A 22928-nucleotide genomic window follows, 5' to 3' on the forward strand; every position below is an offset into this window, starting at 1 on the left:
ACTGTTTGTATTTAGTGCAGTGAACGGAGCTCTGTTAATAATGCCTTAATGTAGAGTGCATGCGGAAGCGCATGCGGAAGTGACAAGGTAGCGTCACGTTCCTGGTCTATGATTGGCTTGGGAGAAATCCGCCAATAGGAACGCACCAATCTCTGGATGTAGGCGGGATTTGTTCTAATACAGGCGTGAAAGAATAGCTAACGCCCTGACTGAACAAAACAGTCACCGCTGTGAGCTTTACCATTTTGCAGCGATGGAGCTGAGTGAAATTTTATACAACAAGGCGGAATATATCGAGACAGTACGTGAATGCTTGATGATTTTATTACGCGTTATTTGTAGTGCAAACGTTGATGTATTGTGGACCGTATGCTAACTCGGCTAGTAGGCTAACTGATCACTAAGCGTTTTTGTAATGGTAGATGTCTGTGATCGGTAATGATTCATTTATTCATAAGTAGATAATAACATTTCTGCGAAGGTGAAGTATCTAAGATATTCTTAAAGGGAGAACTGACCCGAAACATTTAAATGAAAAACCACAACAACCCCTTCATAACAATGTGTTAAAGTGTGATCATGAAGGAGGACAGACATGAATATAACAGCAGTATGGTGTTATATTTAACACAATAAAATGCAAATATATCAAAAAATGGAGATATTCTTGTGTTAATTGTGTAGATTGTCAGAAAAAGGATTTAAAAGTTTTTTGATAACTGGTCTAATTCCTAAGCGTGTGCTTGTCCAATGAAATGCTCTGTAAAGCATATATGTCCCGCCCATGTGGGCGTTGGCTTGCTCTACAGTACCATTGGGTTATGTATGCTGTTTCATGCTGGCTTGTACATGATGCTGATTAATATTTAACACTGAATAAATAAATATTTAACATATTACACCTGTGGTAGCCTTTATAATTATAGCGATCTGATGTGGTTTAAAACTTTTTTTTCTTTTTATTTATGTTGTTTTGACAAAGACAGCATTCTGTTCTGCTGTTTGAGACTATTATTAATATTATTATCATTATTATTATCGTTATTATTATTATTATTGTTGTTATGAGCTTTCATGCACTTATTTTATTGTTTTTTTCCCTTTGTTTGTTTGTTTTTTTTAACTCTGTTTTCCAGTCAAATTCACCCTTCCTTCCCTCCTTCCTTCCTTCTTTCCCGACCTATGTCCCTCCCTTCCTCCCTTCCTTCCCTCCTTCCTTCCTTCTTTCCCGACCTATGTCCCTCCCTTCCTCCCTTCCTTCCCTCCTTCCTTCCTTCTTTCCCAACCTATGTCCCTCCCTTCCTCCCTCCCTTCCTTCCTCCCTTCCTTCCTCCCTCCCTTCCTTCCTCCCTCCCTTCCTTCCTCCCTCCCTTCCTTCCTCCCTTCCTTCCTTCCTTCCTTCCTTCCTTCCTTCCTTCCTTCCTTCCTTCCTTCAAGATTACCAAAGCTTTCTTGTCATCACACTTTGTTGTGCTGAACTTTACCCCTGTAGTAATTGCTGTATTTCGTCTTCCCTTCAGGCATCAGGCAATAAAGTGAGCAGGCAGTCGGTTCTGTGTGGGAGCCAGAACATCGTTCTAAATGGAAAAGTGAGCTAATTACCGATATCGCCATGGGTTTAAAAGTATAATATGACCTGTTTGTTAGTCTGCCACTGTGACCATGGCTTTCTGTCACTTATCAGACCATAGTGATGAACGACTGCATCATCAGAGGAGATCTGGCTAACGTCAGGGTTGGCAGGCACTGTGTCATCAAGAGCAGGAGTGTAATCCGGCCGCCATTTAAAAAGTTCAGCAAAGGGTAAGGACTTGTTTTTTATTCTATCGAGATGGGAAAAAAGTCAAATCAGTAATTTATTTGAATTGGTTCTGCTTGTATAGTTTTTTTGGTATGTTTTCTAGCTTTTAAAGGTATTCTATTAAAATTATATATAAATAAAAATCATCTTTTCATGTTTCCAATAAACCACAAAATCCTTCCTGAAGATTATCTGTTATAAAACAAAGACACTGGAGAATGTGTTCTTACTGAAACCTTCACCGTGTCGATGATTAGATGCTTCTTTAAGTAACATCTTCACTGTGTTTGTGTGAAATATGGGGGTTGTGGGAGTTTAGTAGTTAAGGCATTGGACTAATGATCAGAAGGTCATGAGTTTGAATCCCAGGTCCACCAAGCTGACACTGCTGGGCCCCTGATCAAGGCTCTTAACCCTTAATTGCTCAGTTGTATAAAAATGTAAGTCGCTCTAAATACCAGAAATGTAAATGTCTGACAAAAGAAATCCCTCTTTTTGCGATAAAAAATGTAGTGTGTAACATCAGATTATGGATACTCAGGATTAATCATTAATCCCATATGCTCTTATGTGGGGTCTGTGATGGAGTTTATTACAGTGATGTAAATCTCAACGCCTGTGTGCACAAGGCCTGAAGCCACCCTTCTCTTCCTCTAGCTCTGTAGCTGTAACGCAGCCTCGCAATTCATTTCTCTCTTAGTGCCACACAATTTCTACTCTCTCTTATTATTTTAGGGGTCCAGGCACCAAAGTTGACTCAGAAACAGAAATAATAGAAAGCTCTATGGTTCCAAAAAATGTTATGTGAAATAATGTTCATGAAGTAAATCCATACTGAAGGGGTCAGTGGAATTTGTTTTACAGTTAAAAACAGTTACTGGCTACAGAAAGCTTTAGAACTGAGAACTGTACTAGGAAATACACATTTTAGACAAGTCGCGTTAAAGTCGTAGACGTAATCCAATCTGATACAGAATCAGACTTTCAGATATTATTGTCTTTGGAACAAATGCTTAGCTTATTTGTCTTGTTTTCAACAGGGTGGCTTTCTTCCCCTTGCACATCGGAGATCACGTGTTCATAGAGGAGGACTGTGTCGTGAATGCGGCTCAGATCGGCTCCTACGTCCACATCGGGAAAAACTGCGTCATCGTACGTCATTTATCTGACTCTTTACAGTTTTATTCATGGATGGATAGATAGATAGATAGATAGATAGATAGATAGATAGATAGATAGATAGATAGATAGATAGATAGATAGATAGATAGATAGATAGATAGATAGATAGATAGATAGATGACTAATGATTCACTCTGAGACAGATGGATGGATGGAGGATTTTATTCTGCCACATCCTCTCTCATATTTTTTTTGTATATGCTTGCACTTTTCCAAGATTACCGTAGATCATGTGACATCATCAAAACACGCGTTAATCCAAAACTCTCCAATTCACGTCCTTAATACATGACTACAGCTAACATAGAAAGTCATTACGTATGCCTTCCTTGGTAGGAGAATGATGTGCTTGCAATCGCACCAATTTGAATAGTTTTCCAAAATCAAGCACAACTCTACATGTTATGTCCCAGGCTTCATAAGCAAATTAGCCAAGTAACTGTTCTCAGTACATACACTTAGCACAGGCTTCGGCAATTTCTGCTGCTTCCTTCCTGCTGTCCCGCTTCATTAGAAAATGAATATGGATAACCACCTGTCACTTCCTGGTGTGAACATAGGGTTAAAAAGCAAACTGCAGATATCAAACATATCTTAGCTCATCATCACAGCCTATTCAGTGTGTACAGTGGATTGAAGGTGTGTGTGTGAGACTTACACAATTTTGAATCCAGTGCATCACAATGACAGATCCAGCTGAATTGTTATTAAAGAGAAGTGTGTGTGTGTGGTGCAGGGTCGGCGGTGTGTACTGAAGGACTGCTGTAAAATCCTGGATAACACGGTCCTGCCTCCTGAGACGGTCGTTCCTCCATTTACAGTGTTCTCTGGATGTCCAGGTCAATGCCCTTGCATTTCAACATAGCTCTTCTTTCCCCTCCTTTTTTCTTTTCTCTCCCACACCCTGCTAAGAACGTTCCTACAGTTGTGTTGCAGTGTGAGAAAGCAGAAACGGTGAAAAGAAATAAGGATAATAAAAAAAAAAGGAAGCATGCTGTTATAGCAAATCAGTCAACGACAGGGTGATGAGTTACAGTTCCCTATCTAGCGTAATAGACCACAGTATTTTACCGATAGGTAATTAAAATATTAATTAATATATAATAAACAACACATTATAATTTTGTTTATTTAATATTATGGCGCATCCGCAGATCAGGTTACTTCCTGTTACCGCATCTTAGTCGCATCTAAGTTAGCTAATATTAATGATTATAAATTATTCATTGTTAAATAACATACCCATTACACAAAAATGCAGAAGAAGATCTAAGAGTCTAATTTAGTTTTATTTCTGTGGGTTCTTCTTTCTTTTTCAGGATTATTTACCAGTGAGCTCCCCGAATGCACACAGGAGCTGATGATCGACGTGACCAAGAGCTATTATCAGAAATTCCTCCCTCTAAGCCAAATCTAACCACAGACTCTCTATCCGTCATCATTTCCTTGTTTGCTCCCTTCCGCTGAAACATGAAGGATGATTCCAACGATGTCCTCTGATACAGATCTGTAGATTTGTCTGCGTTTTATATTTAAATTTAAGCACTCTATATGGGTGTGTGTGTGTGTGTGTGTAGAAGGAACATGCAGGGAAATCATTTCTCTGAGAAGAGTGTGTGTGTGTGTGTATGTGGAAGGAACATGCCCTGTGCAGGAAGATCATTTCTCTGAGGTGTGTGTGTGTTCATCAGATCACCAGACTAAAGTCATGAGGTGCAGATGTTGAGATGTGGTTTTTATGAAAGCTTGTATTTATTGTGTAGATTCTGCAGCACAATGTGTCTCTCTGTGCAAACACACCCTCACTGCATAGAACCCACATCAAATAGAGAAATGGAGCCTATTGTAAAAGAAGGATTATTTCTGAGTGACCAGTTCAAGTCCTGGATAACCCTGGATGGAAAATTAGTGATCAATTTATTAGCTAAGCAGTAAAAGCTCTAGTGATACCCAGGTCCTGTTTTGGTTGTCCAGTAACCTAAGAGACTATGGTAAAAATTTAATTTACACTAACACTGTATTCAAAGTCTGAGCTTGGAACGGTGTCGTTTCTGCCCTCTGTCACTCGAGCTCAAATATCAAGAGAGGTTTGTCTGTTGTTGGCACAAATCTATCCAGATAACTGATACTGGTGTATATTTCCTCTTCAAACAGTTCAGTTAAAATGTGTGTGTAAAATGTTGAATTGACGTCCTTCCCTGAATTCAGAGTGGAGAAAAGGAGGAATTCCAAGTTTATTATGGTTTTTCCCCTCATAGGAGGTCGGAAATTACGAGTTTCAAGCTTTAGTCGAATACAGCTAGTGGAGTGGATTAATAGAGACTAAAGGAAACAAAAAAGTATTTCATCATGTAGAGCATTGTGTTTGCAAAATGAATGTTTCAGCTTCACACATAAAAGATTTGACTGGAACCTGACCTGCGTCTTTATTTTGTTTTGATCCGTATAACCGTGTCCTCAGCCTGGATGACCTGAGCACGTGAACATGAAATGTTGCTCTGACTAATGATCCATTACAGCTCAATAATACAGAGACTCTGATGATTCTTAAACATACAGTAACATGATAACACGAGGAACCACAATGAACGTCTTGGCAATTCATTTTTAAAAATCATAAATAAATAAATAGATAAAAAGATTAGTCGCTGAGCGTCCATTCAGAGAGCCACTGCTGACACTGCGCTCGTTCCTCCTCGCTCTCTTCCACACTCTTCCTCCTCCTATTCTTCTTCTCTTCTTCATTCGCTAGCTTCTCCTCCTCCCTTTGTTGCTCCTCAGCTTTGGTTCTCGTTACAATTTCAGTCATTAAGCTCTGGAGGTTCTGAACGTGTGTTTCTGGCGTCCATTTGGGGTCCAGTTCAGAGACGAAGGGATCGGAAGACGTGACCTCGATGACCTCCTGCTCCAGAGGGATTCTGAGGAAGTAGGCGTGAAGCATCATGCGATACGGAGCGCTGTCTGTGCCGAGGCTGTACGTGACGTCGCCTACGATGGCGTGACCGACGGAGCTGCAGTGGACTCGGAGCTGATGGGTGCGTCCTGAAACAGACGAGAGAGTAAGGACGTCTGTGCGAAACTTCCTGACCAACTCCAGCACACTATAAACTTTTCCTTTCACTTCGTTGGTTTGTAATGATTACTGATTTCTGTGTAGCACTGAGGGATATGTTCTTTCTATGAGATGTGTAAAAGAAAGTCGAATATTTACCTGTAAGAGGCTGCAGAAGAACTTTAGTAACCGGCTCTCCATCATATGATCCATATTCCAATACAGTTAATAATGTTTGGCTGGGTTTGGGATTCTCGCATCCTATCACCAGAATAAAAGAAGGGAAAACTTTTTGAATACACTGAAATGCAGCTATTTTCATCCAACAACCTCCTTTTTTATTCTTTTTTTCCCTATAATAAATGACCTTCCTGTTTAGACAGGATATGATGGAGTGTGCAGATACCAAAACACTGTATTAAGAGTACCTTTGATTAAACTGTTACTACGTATTATTTATTAGGGCGAGCATTTTAGGGTAAAGCTGTGTCTATTTATCTTAAAGCCAGCAGGAATGTCAGCGCTGCTGTTATAGAAAATGAATCAGCACGTAGCGACCAATCAGATTTGAGTTTGAGAATGCATCATCACGGTGTTTGAACATGTATGTGAGGTCCACGTGATTCTGACCATCTGTTCCTGCCACACACATCATGTGTGTTTTTCCTTCTGTGGTGTTTTTCCCGATGGCGGCGTCCAGCATCGTTCTGCTCTCAGCCACAGTGCCTCGAACCTGCACACATGTTAATGAAGATGTTTGACCACGTGTCGATTTAGGAAAACGCTTTTCGAAACCAAATCAAAACCGAATACAAATGATATAAAAAGCCCTAGCTGACATGTCCTTCATTTATGTGTGATATGTTTACAGCATAAGTTACCCTAATATACATCTAATTTACATTTAAACGCACTGTATTTTATGCAGGACCTGCGGCCGTGAGCCAACACAAAGGTGACACTCAGAAAATTGCCAAAAGAACAGTAAGAGGAACAAACAGGTTTCATTGAAGCTGCTTTAAAGATACTTTGACTTAAGTGGCGGCAAATAAATGTACTTTAAATTCTGATATCCTCAAAAAAATAGATAAAATAATGCAAAAAATGACGATGAAAAGTCAAAGAATTTAATGAATTAAGGCTGTTGTGTTGCAGGTGAGAGATGCGTGTGTGTGTGTGTACCAGAGCGAGGTAAGCCTTGGTCACTGTTCTGTCTTTGAAACAGCGATACGCTCGTCCAGCTGCAGCTTTATTCAGCGCCACACACAGCGCACCGCTGGTGGAAAAGTCCAGCTGATGGCAGAACCTTCACCCAGAACACAAACACACACAGACATAGAGAGAACTCAACTCGGCTACTTGAAGACACACACATACCCAACACTGCACAGGACACTATACCATCATACTCATTGCATGAGTCTATGTTTTTGTGCAGGTTGGTGGTTACTATGTGTATACTAATTATATTATGAAATACACTATATTGCCAAACGTTTTGGGACACCCCTTCAAATCATTGAATTCAGGTGTTGTTTTTCAGGGGTTGGACTCGGCCCCTTAGTTCCAGTAAAAGGAACTCTTAATGCTTCAGCGTACCAAGACATTTTGGACAATTTCATGCTCAACTTTGTGGGAACAGTTTGGGGATGACCCCTTCCTGTTCCAACATGACCGTACACCAGTGCACAAAGCAAGGTCCATAAAGACACGGATGAGTGAGTCTGGTGTGGAGGAACTTGCCTGCACAGAGTCCTGACCTCAACCCTCGACAGAACACTTATGGAATGAATTAGAGCGAAGACGGTGAGCCAAACATTCCCATAAACACGCTCCTAAACCTTGTGGAAAGCCTTCCCAGAAGAGTTGAAGCTGTTATAGCTGCAAAGGGCGGGACAACTCCATATTACATTCATGTGCATGTGAAGACAGACGTCCCAGTTTTGGCCTGGCTCGCAGTCTCCGCTCTAATTCATCCCAAAGGTGTTCTAATGGGTTGAGGTCAGGACTCTGCAGGCAAGTTCCTCCACACCAAACTCTCTCATCCATGTCTTTATGGACCTTGCTTTGTGCACTGATGTGGAACAGGAAGAGGTCATCCCCAAACTGTTCCCACACTGTTGGGAGCATGAAATTGTCCCAAAATGTCTTGGTATGCTGAAACATTAAAAGTTCATTTCACTGGAACTCCAAGCCCAACCGCTGGAAAACAACACCTGAATTCAATGATTTAGAGGGATGTCCCAAAAAATTTGGCAATATAGTGTAGGTGTGTGTTTACCTGAAGCCGTAGTGTGTCTGAGGGTCAGCAAGCTGAGGGAATCGGTGCTTCAGTTGTTTCTGCACTGTGTGGGTTTCACTCCACAGTTTGCTGTCAATGCGAATGTCCCAGTGTTTATTGAGCACCAGGTAATCAGCACTGTGGTACAACACGCACAGGTTCTCCACACTCGCCGGCTCCATGCTTCCTGATTCTTCTATTAAAGATAATAAAACAGCAGAAAGGTTTATTTTGTTAGGTTCATCTTACAGCTTGGGTGGGTCACTTCACACAAATAACAGACTGTCAATACAAGCAGAGTGGCAATGACGTGTGGACTGGAAATAATTTACATCCTTGTAGATATGGAATACAGATAACATCCTTAATAATGACATAAAATGCATTTTTGACGTGGTGTTTAATTAAATTCTTTGTACTGTCACACTATCATGAAGTCTCTTCTCACTTATGCCGCCATTTTAGATTCAAATGAAATGTCACTACAAATGTAGCTTGATGTTTTGTAATAAAACTTTCCCAAACTCGCTCTCTACCCACGAATAGGTTAACTTTTCCAAAAATATATTGTAATAAAATCTTATACTTATATCTCAGCTGTATCCAAATAACAGCTTCATTCATAAAATTAAACTGTTATTTGGATACAGCTGCACGAGCACTGACCTCACATTTAGGTTCACGTGCGCTTATTGCTCTTATCCCAGCGGAATATTCTGGAAAATAAAAAGTGGAAAATAATAGTGGACACAAAATGTGTGAACCTAATGAAATTAAAGATAAAAATGAATAAAAGATAAAATTAATAGAATGAGCACTTCAACATCTGTGTGAGAGCCTTGAGTTGTTATTAGTACTGTAGAGAGAGAGAGGGGGGGAGCATGCTACTTCCGGTCATTTTCAAAGTAAGAGTTTTTACTTTTGTATGTTTTCGCTTTAAACATAAACATTAACATATTCAAGAAAATCTGTTGCGTCATTTGTTTGCTTAAATTAACATATAATAATAATAATGTAATTAAACACAAGGAAAACCTGTATTAAAGAAAACACTGTATAAAGAATGTGAGCTGGAGGAGGCTCTTAGCGCATGCGCACGCCCTTCCCGACTCTTCGGTTATATTTTGCTGCTATGCATTTTGGGTAAAAGAGTTTCAACAGACATGGCGTCCCGGGTACTCGTGCACTGCGTCCGCTCTGTAAGGTTATTACAGCACAGCGGAGTTATAAAATCCGCCAGCCAAAGATCACTGACTCTGGTTCCGTTTAAACAGCCAGCGAAATGGACCGAGCTTTTACGGGTGAGGTTTGAAAAACATGCATCATTTCCGCCGTAACGGCCTTGTGCTGGATGATTGCAGTGACCCTGTAGTGTCTTTGCTGGACTGTACAGTGTGTAGGACATCAATGCTCAGCTCATAGTCATGCTGTTATAGGTGTGTTTGTGTGTATATGAAACAAAGGTGCACACGGTGACTTCTTACTGTTCAGAAAAAAAATGATTTGCTTGATTTAACACACGCTACTCTCTTTACCTGCTCATTATCTAATTAGTTGAATCTGGTGTATACATGATCATCCATCCATCCATTTTCAGATCCGTTCATCCTGGAGTCCTTGGGGCACACTCTGGACAGGGTGCCAACCCATCTCAGGGTCTCACACACTATGGACAATTTCTTTGGTCTCACCTCATCCTCTGGTCACAGTGATCAGCTTAACAAAGCTTTCAGACTGACACCTCAGTGGCATTTGGCAGACGCTCTTATCCAAAGCGACGTACAATTTATCTCGTTTTATACAACTGAGCAATTAATGGTTAAGGGCCTTGCTCAGGGGCCTAGCAGTGGCAGCTTGGTGGACCTGGGATTTGAACTCACAACCTTCTGAGCACTAGTCCAACACCTTAAGCACATCACCGCCACGTTCGCCTTGTTGTACGTCGCCAGCTAGCTTCAGCTTCACTACACGCTGTAGCTGCATTGCATTCTTTGAGTCTAAGGTCCGCTGCCTCCACTATATCTACCCATGATTAATCTGTCAATGAAGAAAGATGATCTTTCCTTTTTGTTTTTAGGCGCTGACAATCATCTTTTAGGTTTGAGACACACACACACACACACACAGAGCTGGTTACTTCTCTCAGAAATATGGAAAATATAGCACCACCTGAAAATTCAGCACCAGAATCACCTTTGCGACACGTCACAAATCTTTCAGTCTAAACATTGTTAGTGTGTTCTGAGGGCCATGTAACAACCAAGGGAAGTTAGATGCTTCTCATTATTCCTTGGGTCTTCAGTACATCGACTACATCCAGTACAAGGAAAGGATTTTGTGCTCACTCATGATTGATGATGAGCATATTTGTTTTCTGCTTTATGTCTGTAGGTCCCCACTCCTGCTCTGCAGCTGTGTCGGCAGTATTGCGATTCGCAGCCACTAACCCTGCACAGCATCGAAGAGCGTGTCATGAACGTCCTTAAACTGTACGACAAGATCAAACCAGAGACGGTACGAGCTCATATCTTCACACTTGTTAGAAGAAACACGAAGGGATAAGGGATATGGATGCAATACACATGTATCAAATAGACAAACATGAAGATAGATTGATAGATTTTGCTAGACAGATAAGCAGAAAGCCAAGCCGACACATCACTCCAACATCTCCGATTTGAATTGAGATCCTTTGCCTGTGAAGGCCATGGAATATGATTTACTTTAATTTCCTTAACAAACCATTTCAGTGAGCCCTTCTACAATACACTGTGGAAGTGGGTGTGGCCAACCTGCGAGAGACCACACCCTTTAGGATAGAAATGTTTCTTTAGAGGATAAAAGGTGATTTGAAAGACAAATACATAGACAAGCAGACAGATAACCAAACCAGTAATCCTGCTACTTTCTGTGGCTTGGTGATCCAGTTTATATTCAGTTTACTGTGTACTTCCTGTGGATGTGTTTTCCTGTTTATTTATTGTTGTACTGATGCTGTTTGGTGCACTGGATGATGCTACCTTTAAACATGCAATTTTTTTTCCTGTGTAAATCACCAGTTGCTGTACTATGAAGCCGTCAGTAAGTTTTCCTTCTAGTGGTTGTCATAGTAATAACATTTTAGCAGTGGGTGGCACCACCAGCATTCCAGATCTGTTTTCTTGTTGCTAAAATGAAACGTTCTGGAGGGAGATTTGGTTTGTGTGTAAAATGCAGCAGTGTTTATCAGCATACGAGATGAAGAAGAAGCAGCATGTACTCTTTAGCAAGGATCACGTGCCCTCTACTGTCCTCACTGTCATTGGTAGTCAATGCACCGAGTCGCATCATATTTGCATAAGGTTAAATATTTTTTCAAATCGCTGGACACACCCACATCTAGTCACTTATGTCGCTGGAAGTCGTCACCTCTCATTGAACATGAATGATCTCTGGTTGCTTTTAAGACCACAATAATTTATTAGTATGGTGTAGATCCTCATTTTGCGGCGGCCAATGCAGCATCAGTTCGTCCCATGAATCTGTAATCTGATCGCCGAGTCTGGACCGAGTAGCGAGCCCTGAGGAATTCCTTGTAGTGACCCGATAAAACTCTACATCTCTAGGCTACATGATATTAAAGGTTTGTTTTAAAAAATGCTCAAAGCCTCAGCATGAGAGCAGGAGAGGATTCAAAACATTAAGTTGTTGAGTAGGATGAATATTGAGGGTCATCTGACCCTCCAAAATTAGGTGGCTAGAGAAGTTGGCTGAGATCAGGTCTGTTCTCAGCTCAACGTGAACCTCAACACGACCTCTGGAACCGAAGTAACGAATTTTCCGCACAGTTCTTCCTGTTCTTCACTAGATCCTAGTAAATGATCCATGCTAATTATGTCTCTATTTTTTTCCCCTCCACATCACAGCTTCAGACATCATCTCACTTTATGAAGGACTTGGGACTGGACAGTTTGGACCAGGTGGAAATTATCATGGCGATGGAAGACGAGTTTGGTCAGTGCAGCAGAATATCTGCTTACAGCTTCCTGTTTTTATAGAGGAAGATACTAATATGCCAAATGATATGTGAGAATAAATGTCATGTCACACCAAAACAAATGATAATTTGGTGTGGTGTTTGGGGGAAAATACCAATTACCACCACCAATTTTCTTACAGTATAGTTTCTTCATCTTGTATGTTAATTAATTGCCAACAATTTTTTTATTAATTGAAGAACTGCTTTTGTCCCTTTTTAGTAATAGTTAATGTTGTGGACATCAACAATCATTCCCTCATTTCTTCTTGAAATTAATAAGACTAAAGAATGCTCTTAACAATTAAGTCCTAAATGTCTTCTATTGGAACTGCGTTTCTTACAGGATTTGAGATTCCAGATGCAGAGGCAGAGAAACTGATGACTCCTGCAGAAGTTGTACAGTACATCGCCAGTAAAAAAGACGTCAAGTAATAACCAAGTCTCGCTTTTCCATGTAAGTTTTCCTCTTTTACTGTGTTTCCATTAACACTTCTCTAACACACAGCCTCGATGAGCAAACTCCTAACGACTGAAAGCAGTCGATATTCCTTAGAAGATATTCCTCAGAAGATATTCCTCATCCAGGAAGCAGAAGATGTTCCTCAGCCAGGAGTTTCAGTTTAACAGAAAAGAAAAGATGGCTGAAATGTAGCATAATATATTCTGTGAGAAACATTATTAACACTCTTCGTACTCGCCTGTGTTTGTTAATGAAAGCCAAATAAAATTACTATGTAAATTACCAGATGTGTGTAAGACACATCTGATTTGCATTTGGTAACGCCCACAAAACTCCATAAAAGGCAAGCCTTGTACAGCTGAAATGACAAATAAACAGCAAGAGGAAGAAGTGAACGTGTGTGTGATAAATCTACACATTATTTAACAGCCCCTAAAAAAGGCCAAAATCTGGAGCTGAATTATAGTAAAGGTGACCTAGGTGAGGTGTAAAGAAAATGGTTTGACAGGAAAAAAAAAACAGTTGATCATGGACACCAAGGAAATCACACAGCTTCTTCTTCTTCTTCTTCTTGTAGGATTTTTCTTTCTTAAATTTAAAGCAGAATGTCACTGATCAAGAATGCAGCAATGTTCCCTTCTGATGCCATGTTGACAAACCAGGAAGGCATTCAAGTGTCATAAGAAGCCAGAAAGTGGCACACTAGGGAGAATACAGCACATTGAGACATACCAGATCAGTCATTTATTGGACACTTAGTGCTGGCTCAAATAAAGTGTAGCACAAAAGTGGAAAGAAAAGTGAGTCATTACAAGCTGTCCTTGTTTAGTTAATTCTTTAAATATGGGTTTTACAGAAGAATAAATAAATTGGAGTCAGGAATTAAAATGCATAATGCTATACACCGACCAGGCATAACATTATGAACACCTTCCTAATATGTCAGGTTAACTCTGAACTGTCCTGCACTGTGTATTCTGACACCTTTCTATCAGAACCAGTATTAACTTCTTCAGCAATTTGAGCAACAGTAGCTCGTCTGTTGGATCGGATCACATGGCCCAGCCTTCACTCCCCACATGCATCAATGAGCATTGCTTGGACCACTTTTGATAGATACTGACCACTGCAGACTGGGAACACCCCACAAGAGCTGCAGTTTTGGAGATGCTCTGATCCAGTCGTCTCGCCATCACAATTTGGCCCTTGTCAAACTCGCTCAAATCCTTACGCTTGCCCACTTTTCCTGCTTCTAACACATCAACTTTGAGGACAAAATGTTCACTTGCTGCCTCTAATATTTCCCACCCACTAACAGGTGCCATGATGAGGAGATCATCAGTGTTATTCACTTCACCTGTCACTGTTTGTTTATAATGTTATTCCTGATCGGTGTATATTTAAAATTGAATATCAGTTTCTTGTTTAATTGCTTCTATGTACAATTTACAAATAAATCCACTGGATAAATGTATATCTGTGCAGCAGTCTACAAGAAGCTGTCTAATTTGGGCAAATGAAAAATGATTTATTTTTTTTGTCTTCTTGTTGTAGTTACTTCAGCAGTTGGTTACACATTTCTGTCTCACTCTCTTTACAGGCATCAAGATTTTGAAGCTACACCATTTCTGTCCTGAACATCTTTCCGTCTCTGTCACTTGTTTTGTGTAATGTTTAATAAAAATAAAAACTGTCATGCACATTTGAACAATAAACAAAAATCTGAAATATCAGCTTTCTCTGTGTCAGAGATCTGTGATCACTTTCCAGTTGAAAATGGGAGATACATGCTAGATGTTTGTTTATACATGTAAACACAGGGGCTATACAGTATGACAATATAATATCAACATTGTAATCAAGTATTTCACTGCGCTTTTGTAATATCTTCCTAATTTTTTTTTTTATTAAATAGTAGTAGATTTTTTTTAAAGATTTTATAAGGGAAATATATTAAAAAAAATATAGATTTTGTAAAGATATAACTTCTTATTTTTTATCCTTTTCTGTTAATAAAATAATATTTTTTCTTTCAATTAAAATGTGTGAAAAGGGATCAACTCAGAATCCATTCATGGATACTGAAGAACAGACACAATTTTAAAGATTAATGTGCAAGTCACTCAGGAGAGAGAGAGAGAGAGAGAGAGACTGACTGAGACTAAGCGTTTTGTAACATGCAGCAGTGAACAGTGCCAGCAGAGGGCACCTTGATTTCCTCGCCTCGGGGTGTGTGTGTGTGTGTGTGTGTGTGTGTGTGTGTGTGTGTGTGTGTTTGGCACGGCCCTGTCTCTTTCTGAGTTCGAGGTGTGCACTGAATTTAAATGAGCTCTGTGGAAAAGCAAAGTGTGTGTGTGGTTTCCAGGCTCTGATGCTGAGAGATTTCTGCAGAGGACGTTTTATTTGAAAATTAGGAAATAGAAAGAGAGAGAAAGGAAGAAAGAAAGAAACGAGAGGCATACGGAGAGTAAGAGAAAGGGTACGAGAGACAGGAAGAGACACAACGCCAGGAGTCAGAAAGTCAAGGTGACAGAAGACACAGGAAGACGCGAGAGAAACAGATAGCCCGGACTGTCAGGGGTAATGAATATACATGAGGTGGGTGTGTCTGGGTTAACCCCGCCCCTCCGGAACGACGCCGAGTTTGTTTGAATACTTGTCTTTGTTGAAGACGAAAGCGCGCGCGCGCACACACACACACACACATTTGGGACACCTTACGAGCCGTCACACTTGTTCCTTTGCTCAGCCCCACACCACGAGAGCCAGACAAAACGCTCATTGTGCTGAAGCCGAGTGAACACACACACACACACACCTCTGCCTCTCTCTCTCTCTCTCTCTCTCTCTCTCTCTCTCTCTCTGCCTTTCTCTCCCTGGTTCCCTTCAGCACTATCTTGTGCAGATGGGTGTGTTTACTGGGGTGTGTGTGAGAGAGAGAGAGATGAGGGATTTGAGAAATCTTTCTTTCTCTGTCTCACGCCCTGTGTTTTTATCCTCACAGCAGAATCTCTTAAAGCCTCAACTACACTTTTACTACCAAACAAGATCAGGGCATCTGTAATATTTATCATCGCCATTATCTTAGGCACTACAACAACACTCTTGATGGTCATTTTGCTTCCTGCCTTCTGATTGCATCTATTCCTTCATCCATTCATGCTTAATTTACCCTAAGGCTATTGTTATAGCCCAATTTAATATACTAACATGCCATGGAGGTGTTTAAATGGTAGCTCAGTGGTCAAATCTTAGAAACACCACGATGCCACTGCTGGGCTCCTGAGCAAAGCCCTTAATCTTCAGCTGCTCACTTGTGCACATTTTTTAACTATGAAAACGTTTTCAGGCAACAATATATCATTTGTCTGAAGTTACTTTGCTGGCATTTGAGTGTGAATGGAGTTCTAGTGCACATAATTAGAAAAAATAATGTTAACCACCATCCATTCTAATGGCTTAAAGACATTAAGGAGAATGTAATGATTTACTTAAAATGGCACCATTTTTTCATTAATAATTTACTTTCAACTCAATGATTTTGTTAACAGGTTTATGCTTTCAAAGTGACCTCATTAGCCATCAGTCAGCGAAAGAAAAGAAAGAAAAAACTTACTTTTTTTTTTTCCTCCCATGATCTACAGGAAGCACGATTTTTAGACGTTTTTAGCAAACTGGAATCTGGTCTTCCTGAAGTTGAGGCTAACCAATGGTTTGCACCTTGAGGTAAACCCTCTGTATTTACTCTGGCAAAGTCTTCTGTGGTTTTTGACTTTGGCACAGATCCGTCTCCTTCATGGAGGGTGCTCTTGATCTGGCCAGCGCTTGTGAAGGGGTTATTCTTTGCCAGGAAAAGAATTTTTCTGCCCTCCACAACAGTATGTTTTCCTCTTGGAGTTCCTAAATTAATTCATATGGTCTTTCTTTTTCAAGAATGTACCAAATAGTTTGATTTGGCCACACCTCATGTTTTTGCTTTGTTTTGACAAAGCCTAATGATGGCTTGCTTTATCGGTAGTTACAACTCTTTGGATTTCAAGTTGAGAGATAACAGCAATGCAAGGGAAAATTCAATCGATGAAATCAATTCAAGAATTTTTATCTCCGTATTTGTAAGTGAAATAACAAGGGAATGACACACAGCTGGCCATGCAACAGCTGAACAGTGAATCCTCCAATTGGGGTTGTGGGGTAGTTGTAAATTTAGCATCGTTACAATGAAGATGCATTCACAATGCGTGACATGTCACAAAAAAGAAAGAAATCTTTATTAATTTGACCTTCTTGGCTAGTTACATGCTTGTACCACACTCACTGTCCACGTTAATAGGAACACATATGTTCACCTGCAAGTTTATGTAGTTATCCAATCAGCCAATCAGTTGGAAGCAGCGCAGTACATAGAATCATTCAGAAACAAATCCAGAGCTTCAGTTAACCTTCACATCAAACATCAGAATGAAGAAATAACCATGACGTGGTTGTTGCTGCCAAATGGGCTGGTTTGAGTAGTTCAGAAACTGCTGATCTCCTGAGATTTTCACACACTCTAAAGTTTACACAGCATGGTGCGGAAAACAAAAAACATCCTGTGAGAGGAGGGTCTTGTTGATGAGAGGAGAATGACCAGGTGAGATTAAGCTGTAACTCATATAGCTTGTGGTTAAGGTGTTTAAATCCAAGGTCCACTATACTGCCACTGCTGGGCCCCTAAGCCAGGCTCTTAACCCTCAGCTGCATTAAAATATGAGATAAAAATAAAAAGTCGCTCTGGATAATGGCGTATCCAAATGCCAGAAATGTACATGTCTCCTATTGGTCCATTAAAAAGTGAGAGGAGCCACATTCATTTCCCAATTTCTCCTGTTTAAAGGTGACAGTAAACATGCCAATGATTAGCTTCAAAATGTCTTCAAACTACAGTTTCCGGCTTGTTATTTTAACTATCAAGCTCTGATATACACCATATCTCATTATCTTGACGTACAACAACTATTTAATCACCTAATTATACACTGAACTACCATTTTATTAGGAATATCAGTACACCTGCCATTCATTCATCCATTTGCTTATTCAATTAGCCAATCATATGGCAGCTGCACAACACATACAGTCATGTAGATAACTGCCAAGAGCTGCAGTTACTGTTCACATCAAACATCAGAATGATAAAGAGAAGTCTCTTTAACTGTGGTATTGTTGTTAGCGTTTACAAATGAAGGAGAGAAAAAACAAAAGGCATCCTGTGAGTGGAGGGTCTGCGAGCTGATGAAAGAGATCAGAGGAAAATAAGCAGACTGGTCTGAGCTGACAGGAAGTCTATAGTAAGTCAAATAAGCATTCTTTACAACCATGAGCAGGAAATCATCTCAGATCTCACAATGCTTCAATCAAACTTTGAGGTGGATGAGGTACAGCAGCAGAAGTCTACATCAGGTTCTACTCCTGTCAGCCAAGAACAAGAATCTGAAGCAGACTCACAGAAGCTAGACAACTGAAGACTGGAATAAGACTTTTATTTGTCCAGATTTGCCTCAGAAAGGAGTGGAACTAAATTTGGTCTTTATTCTGTGGTTGTAGCTCATCCCCCCCAAGGTTTGATGTGTGTTCTGAGATGCTTTTCACCACACCATGGTTGTAGAGAGTGATTATATGAGTTACTTTGTCCTTCCTGGCAGCTTAATCTCACCTGGTCAATCTCCTCTCACCAACAAGACCCTCCTCTTACAGGATGTTTTTTGTTTTCCACACCATTCTGTGTAAACTAGTGTGAAAATCCCAGGTGATCAGCAGTTTATCAACTCTTTAAACCAGCCCATTTGGGACCAACAACCATGCCATGGTAATTTCTTCATTCTGATGTTCGATGTAAACATTAACTGAAGCCCTGGACTTGTTTCTGCATGATTCTCTGCCAGTTCATTGGCTGATTAGATAACTACAACTAACAGTATAATTATCTTACTTTATCACAGAATATCATCACACCAATATTTTTACTAGTAGAAACCTTCTGGTTTCGAGCCCCTAGTGGAAAATAGATACAACAACAACATCAACAAGCCTCAGTATTTTCCACTCAGTGAAGCACTGAGGAGTCTGGAGCATTTATTCACTTGTTTACTTATACATGAGGGAGTAAAGTTACTCTTGTACTTGCCGTTTCCCTCACAACGTGTTCTGTCACAAGCACGGATACAATTACAGAAGCTGTGTGTGTGTGTGTGTGTGTGTGTGTGTGTGTGTGTGGGTTCGATGCACTGAGTTACTGCAGTGTGTCAACAAACATCTTCTATCACACCAATTAGCACACACTAGACTTGACTGTTAAGTAAGAAAGTAAGAAAAGGAGTGAGGTTTGCACAGCATAAAAGTGTTCAGAGAAGAGATAGATAGATAGATAATAGATAGACAGACAGACAGACAGACAGACAGATAGATAGATAGATAGATAGATAGATAGATAGATAGATAGATAGATAGATAGATAGATAGATAGATAGATAGATAGATAGATAGATAGATGTGTGTGTGTGTGTGTGAGAGAGAGAGAGAGAGAGAGAGAGAGAAATGATGGTCTACTCTTAACTATAGGGCTCTCTGTCTCTCTTTAATCTCCCATAGTGCCCTGATGTCTCTTTAGATTTTACTGCAATAGATTTCAGCTGGTGGTGTGTGAGTTCAAATCCGATTAAAGTCAGATTTTATAATATAATATATGGTTACAGCCATGTCCTTTTTGCTAGCATTAACTATAGGTCTTAGCCAGTGAGACTGATTTAACGGTGGCTTAATTTGCAACCTTCTGCTTCGTGACACACACACACTCAAACACACACCTCCTTGTGTTGATTATAAGTGGAGATGGTTGACAGGGTTAACGTGCACTTCTGGGTGAAGAAGGAGAGGAAAACGAGAAGCTAAACATTAACAGGTTTAAGACACCAGCTAGGAGACACTGTAGAAAGAAACAGTTGGGTTACTTTTTACCTTAAGGGTGTGGAATATCTGCAAAACAAACTAGTTTCTATTCCACTGTCCTGTCCAGTTTATTAGGAATGTTTTTAAAAATATATTTTTTAATTTATTTTTTTGTAATTAATTTATATTTATTTATTTTTTATTTATTTATTTTTTGTGGTTAGGTACTATAACCTTCCTGGAAGCTCGATCAACAAATCCTTTACACTCAGTTTTCTTTGTTTTGGGTTTGTTTTGTTTTTTTTGCACCATTCTGTATAAGCTCTATAAATTATTGTATATAAAAATCCCAGGAGTAAAAATACCAACAGTTTCTGAATACTCAAACCAGCATATCTGGTACCAGAATCAATGCCACAGTTAAAGTCACAGAGATCACACTCTTTCTTCATTCTGAAGCTCTTGACCCGTATCTTTATGTTTTTATGCATTACGTTGCTACCACATGATAGGATAACTTGCATAAATTCACAGGTGTTTCTATTAAACTGACCGGTGAATGAAAACCGATGTAAACTAAAGACTCCTTCCAAAAGTAAATCTCTCAAATCTCAAGTTTAATTGTTTGATGTATCTGCCATACATGTCTCTGTGAATGAGCTGTTACTATGGAAACAATGCCGTATTTCATGCAGTATAAAGCAGGGGTCTCCAACCTTATTTCCTCTGAGAGCTACTTGGACTAAATTAATGACCAAGAGCTACTTATGTTATATTATTAGAAACATTTATTTACATAGCTTATTGCCATAAACCAAACCAGCTCAGTGAGCTATTTTTGTGTGTACTTTTGTGTGAAAAAAAATCAGTTATTATATCAGTTATTATTAAGATTTTATTCATTGACATGGATTCTGTTATTTATCAGCAAATTGTTACACACAAGTCCCATGGCACATACTGTACCCTCATGTCCTCAGCAAGACTGAAAAAGACATTTTTCATAAAATAAGAGAACATCTTTGATATTGAAGTTAATATTAACTTTAAAAAACAGAGACATTGTATTGGACTTTATGTGATTAAATAATAGTATTTTTATGGCATTCATATGCATGTGCAAAGGACATGATTGAACAATACTTTACTACGAAACACCAGCTGCACTAATGTCTACAGCTCACTCGTCCTGCATCTTCATGCAGCAGGATAGATTCATTCACCGGTTTTGCTTTGGCAGCATCATAACTTTATTCCTAATGCTGTTGAATCGGAAAGGGTAGCAGTTAGTGGTTAGCCTCACAGCAAGAAGGTCCTGGGTTGGAATCCCGGGTTCGAACAGGCAGGGGCCTTTCTGTGTGGAGTTTGCATGTTCTCCCCGTGTCTGCGTGGGTTTACTCCCACAGTCCAAAAACATGTACATTAGGTTGATTGGTGATTCTAAATTGCCTGTAGGAGTGAATGTGAGTGTGTGTGGCCCTGTGATGGACTGGCGACCTGTCCAGGGTGTACCCCTGCTTTTCGCCCAGTGTATGCTGGGATAGGCAGTAGACCCCTGTGACCCTAATTAGGAATAAAGCGGGTATAGACAATGGATGGATGGATTTGTACATATTCTATGAATCGTTAAGCGAGATACTCAGAAGTAGCGAGTGACGTGTTAGAGACCCTTGATATAAACTGTACTATGTCTACAATTCTCATATTTGTTATTGTTAAAAAAACAAGATCTTCTGAGCAGTCAAAAACAACAGCGCTGTAATCATGAAACTGAAGCTCACTGTTATAAAAACAAGGTATGCATCAGAAGTCTGTTAATCTTCTGCATGAGAAATTACAGTCGTGGTCAACCAGCTGTCTGAGGTAGGTAGTGTTATTTATTTTAGAATGGATGGCTGTAGGCTTTGGTTGTGCTTTTCACAAATCACATTTTTGTATTGTGTTTAATACTGTCATACCCAGCTTATCAGGTGTTTTGGTTTGTATATGTCTGGAGTAAAGGTGAAAGTGAAAGCCTCTCCCGTGGGACTCGGGACACAAGGCAGTGGGAACACCCTGCACGGAGGGGGGAACCCCCAGCCCTGGAAGTGTGAGGCAAACATGCATTCCTCCAAGTCAAAACAGTGTATCAGAGAACGGTTTCCCGGGCAGGTTTCATATTCTATCTTGTCCATAGTAGATTACTATACAGCTTACTGGCAGCTTGTGTTGCTTAAAAAACTAAATTTGTTTTCTTAAACGTCTGAGGTAAATCTATTCCTTTTCCAGTTTTTGCAGTTTCCTGGTAAAACAACAAACTATAGTGTTGTCTTAATTAAATATTGAGACATTTAATACTCCTATGCTAAATAATATGTTATGTTAGAAATAGCACACCACTGTTTATAACATATTTGGCATAAAAAACTGTGGACTGTGAGCGTTTCAGAGCCGGATCCGTGACTCTTGGTTTCAGGGTGGAACTGGGAATCAGGTGCTTGTACAGTCATGTAGTGTTTAAGTGTCTGCCTCCGGTATGCGTAGCAGGTAAACCGGTGCATAAAGTGTAAAGAGGTCGCACATTTTTCCAACGGTTTAACCTCGTCTAGACTCGTGCTGCAGAGCCCCGCCTTTAGGTGCTGTATTTGTGTAGGTGTGATCACATTACAGTGTACTGTAAGGCTCTGTGTTTCAAAACATGATTTCCCGTACGCTTTAATTAGAGCCTGAAAGTTTTAATTGAGCACAAAATAGCAACACAACCGCACCCAAGACAATGGCACTCGTGTGAGGTAATGACACACACGTGGGTTACATTTCAGCCAATAGAAGTGAGGGTGGATAAATAGCAAAAAGATAAAAATATGAAGGATTTGAGGAAAAGTAGTAAACAAAAGAAATACAGTAGAGAATGCACCAACTGAATAGCTCCACAGTGAAAGCATTTAATTTATTTTAACAAAGCTTTTATTATACTGAAGGCTGATTTATACCGTTAGCTGTGTGTATGTGTGCATGAAATGGCCCCCATTTTGTAGATTAGTAAATCTTTTAGAATATAGTGTGAGGGTTTTCGATTTGAGACACGGATCATGACACTAATCACGCAGACGGCGGAACGTTTTTAAAGAAAAACTGAGCTCTTCAGTCTGTTTAATGGTGCTGAGCTTGAAACCGCTAAACGTTACACCTTAGCTTGTGGACAGGGATGTTTTAACTGACGTATCATTT

General features: G+C 39.9%; 3 protein-coding genes across 4 annotated transcripts; 2 read left to right on the forward strand and 1 right to left on the reverse strand.

The window, feature by feature from the left end:
- Positions 1-143: 143 nt before the first annotated feature.
- Positions 144-4512, forward strand: dctn5 (dynactin 5). The gene is made up of 6 exons (XM_058416935.1): positions 144-301; positions 1521-1589; positions 1685-1803; positions 2842-2953; positions 3720-3822; positions 4303-4512. The coding sequence occupies exons 1-6, from the start codon at positions 254-256 to the stop codon at positions 4398-4400; spliced, it is 549 nt and encodes a 182-aa protein (XP_058272918.1). The 5' UTR covers positions 144-253; the 3' UTR covers positions 4401-4512.
- A 527-nt stretch (positions 4513-5039) lies between these two features.
- rpusd1 (RNA pseudouridine synthase domain containing 1) lies at positions 5040-9188 on the reverse strand. Of its 2 annotated transcripts, none has more exons than XM_058416922.1 (6): positions 8988-9188; positions 8317-8512; positions 7218-7341; positions 6666-6768; positions 6195-6296; positions 5040-6025 (listed from the first exon to the last, which is right to left on the reverse strand). In XM_058416922.1, the coding sequence occupies exons 2-6, from the start codon at positions 8496-8498 to the stop codon at positions 5625-5627; spliced, it is 912 nt and encodes a 303-aa protein (XP_058272905.1). In that variant the 5' UTR covers positions 8499-8512; positions 8988-9188; the 3' UTR covers positions 5040-5624. The 2 variants fall into 2 exon arrangements, with proteins under 2 accessions (XP_058272905.1, XP_058272894.1); XM_058416911.1 differs by having other exon boundaries at positions 8983-9188.
- Positions 9189-9441: 253 nt separating this feature from the next.
- Positions 9442-14527, forward strand: ndufab1b (NADH:ubiquinone oxidoreductase subunit AB1b). Its single transcript, XM_058416948.1, has 5 exons — positions 9442-9617; positions 10708-10830; positions 12222-12309; positions 12678-12788; positions 14395-14527. The coding sequence occupies exons 1-4, from the start codon at positions 9480-9482 to the stop codon at positions 12764-12766; spliced, it is 438 nt and encodes a 145-aa protein (XP_058272931.1). The 5' UTR covers positions 9442-9479; the 3' UTR covers positions 12767-12788; positions 14395-14527.
- The last annotated feature ends 8401 nt before the right edge of the window (positions 14528-22928 follow it).

The sequence above is a fragment of the Hemibagrus wyckioides genome, linkage group LG02 (assembly GCF_019097595.1).
Source record: "Hemibagrus wyckioides isolate EC202008001 linkage group LG02, SWU_Hwy_1.0, whole genome shotgun sequence".
NCBI lineage: Eukaryota > Metazoa > Chordata > Actinopteri > Siluriformes > Bagridae > Hemibagrus > Hemibagrus wyckioides.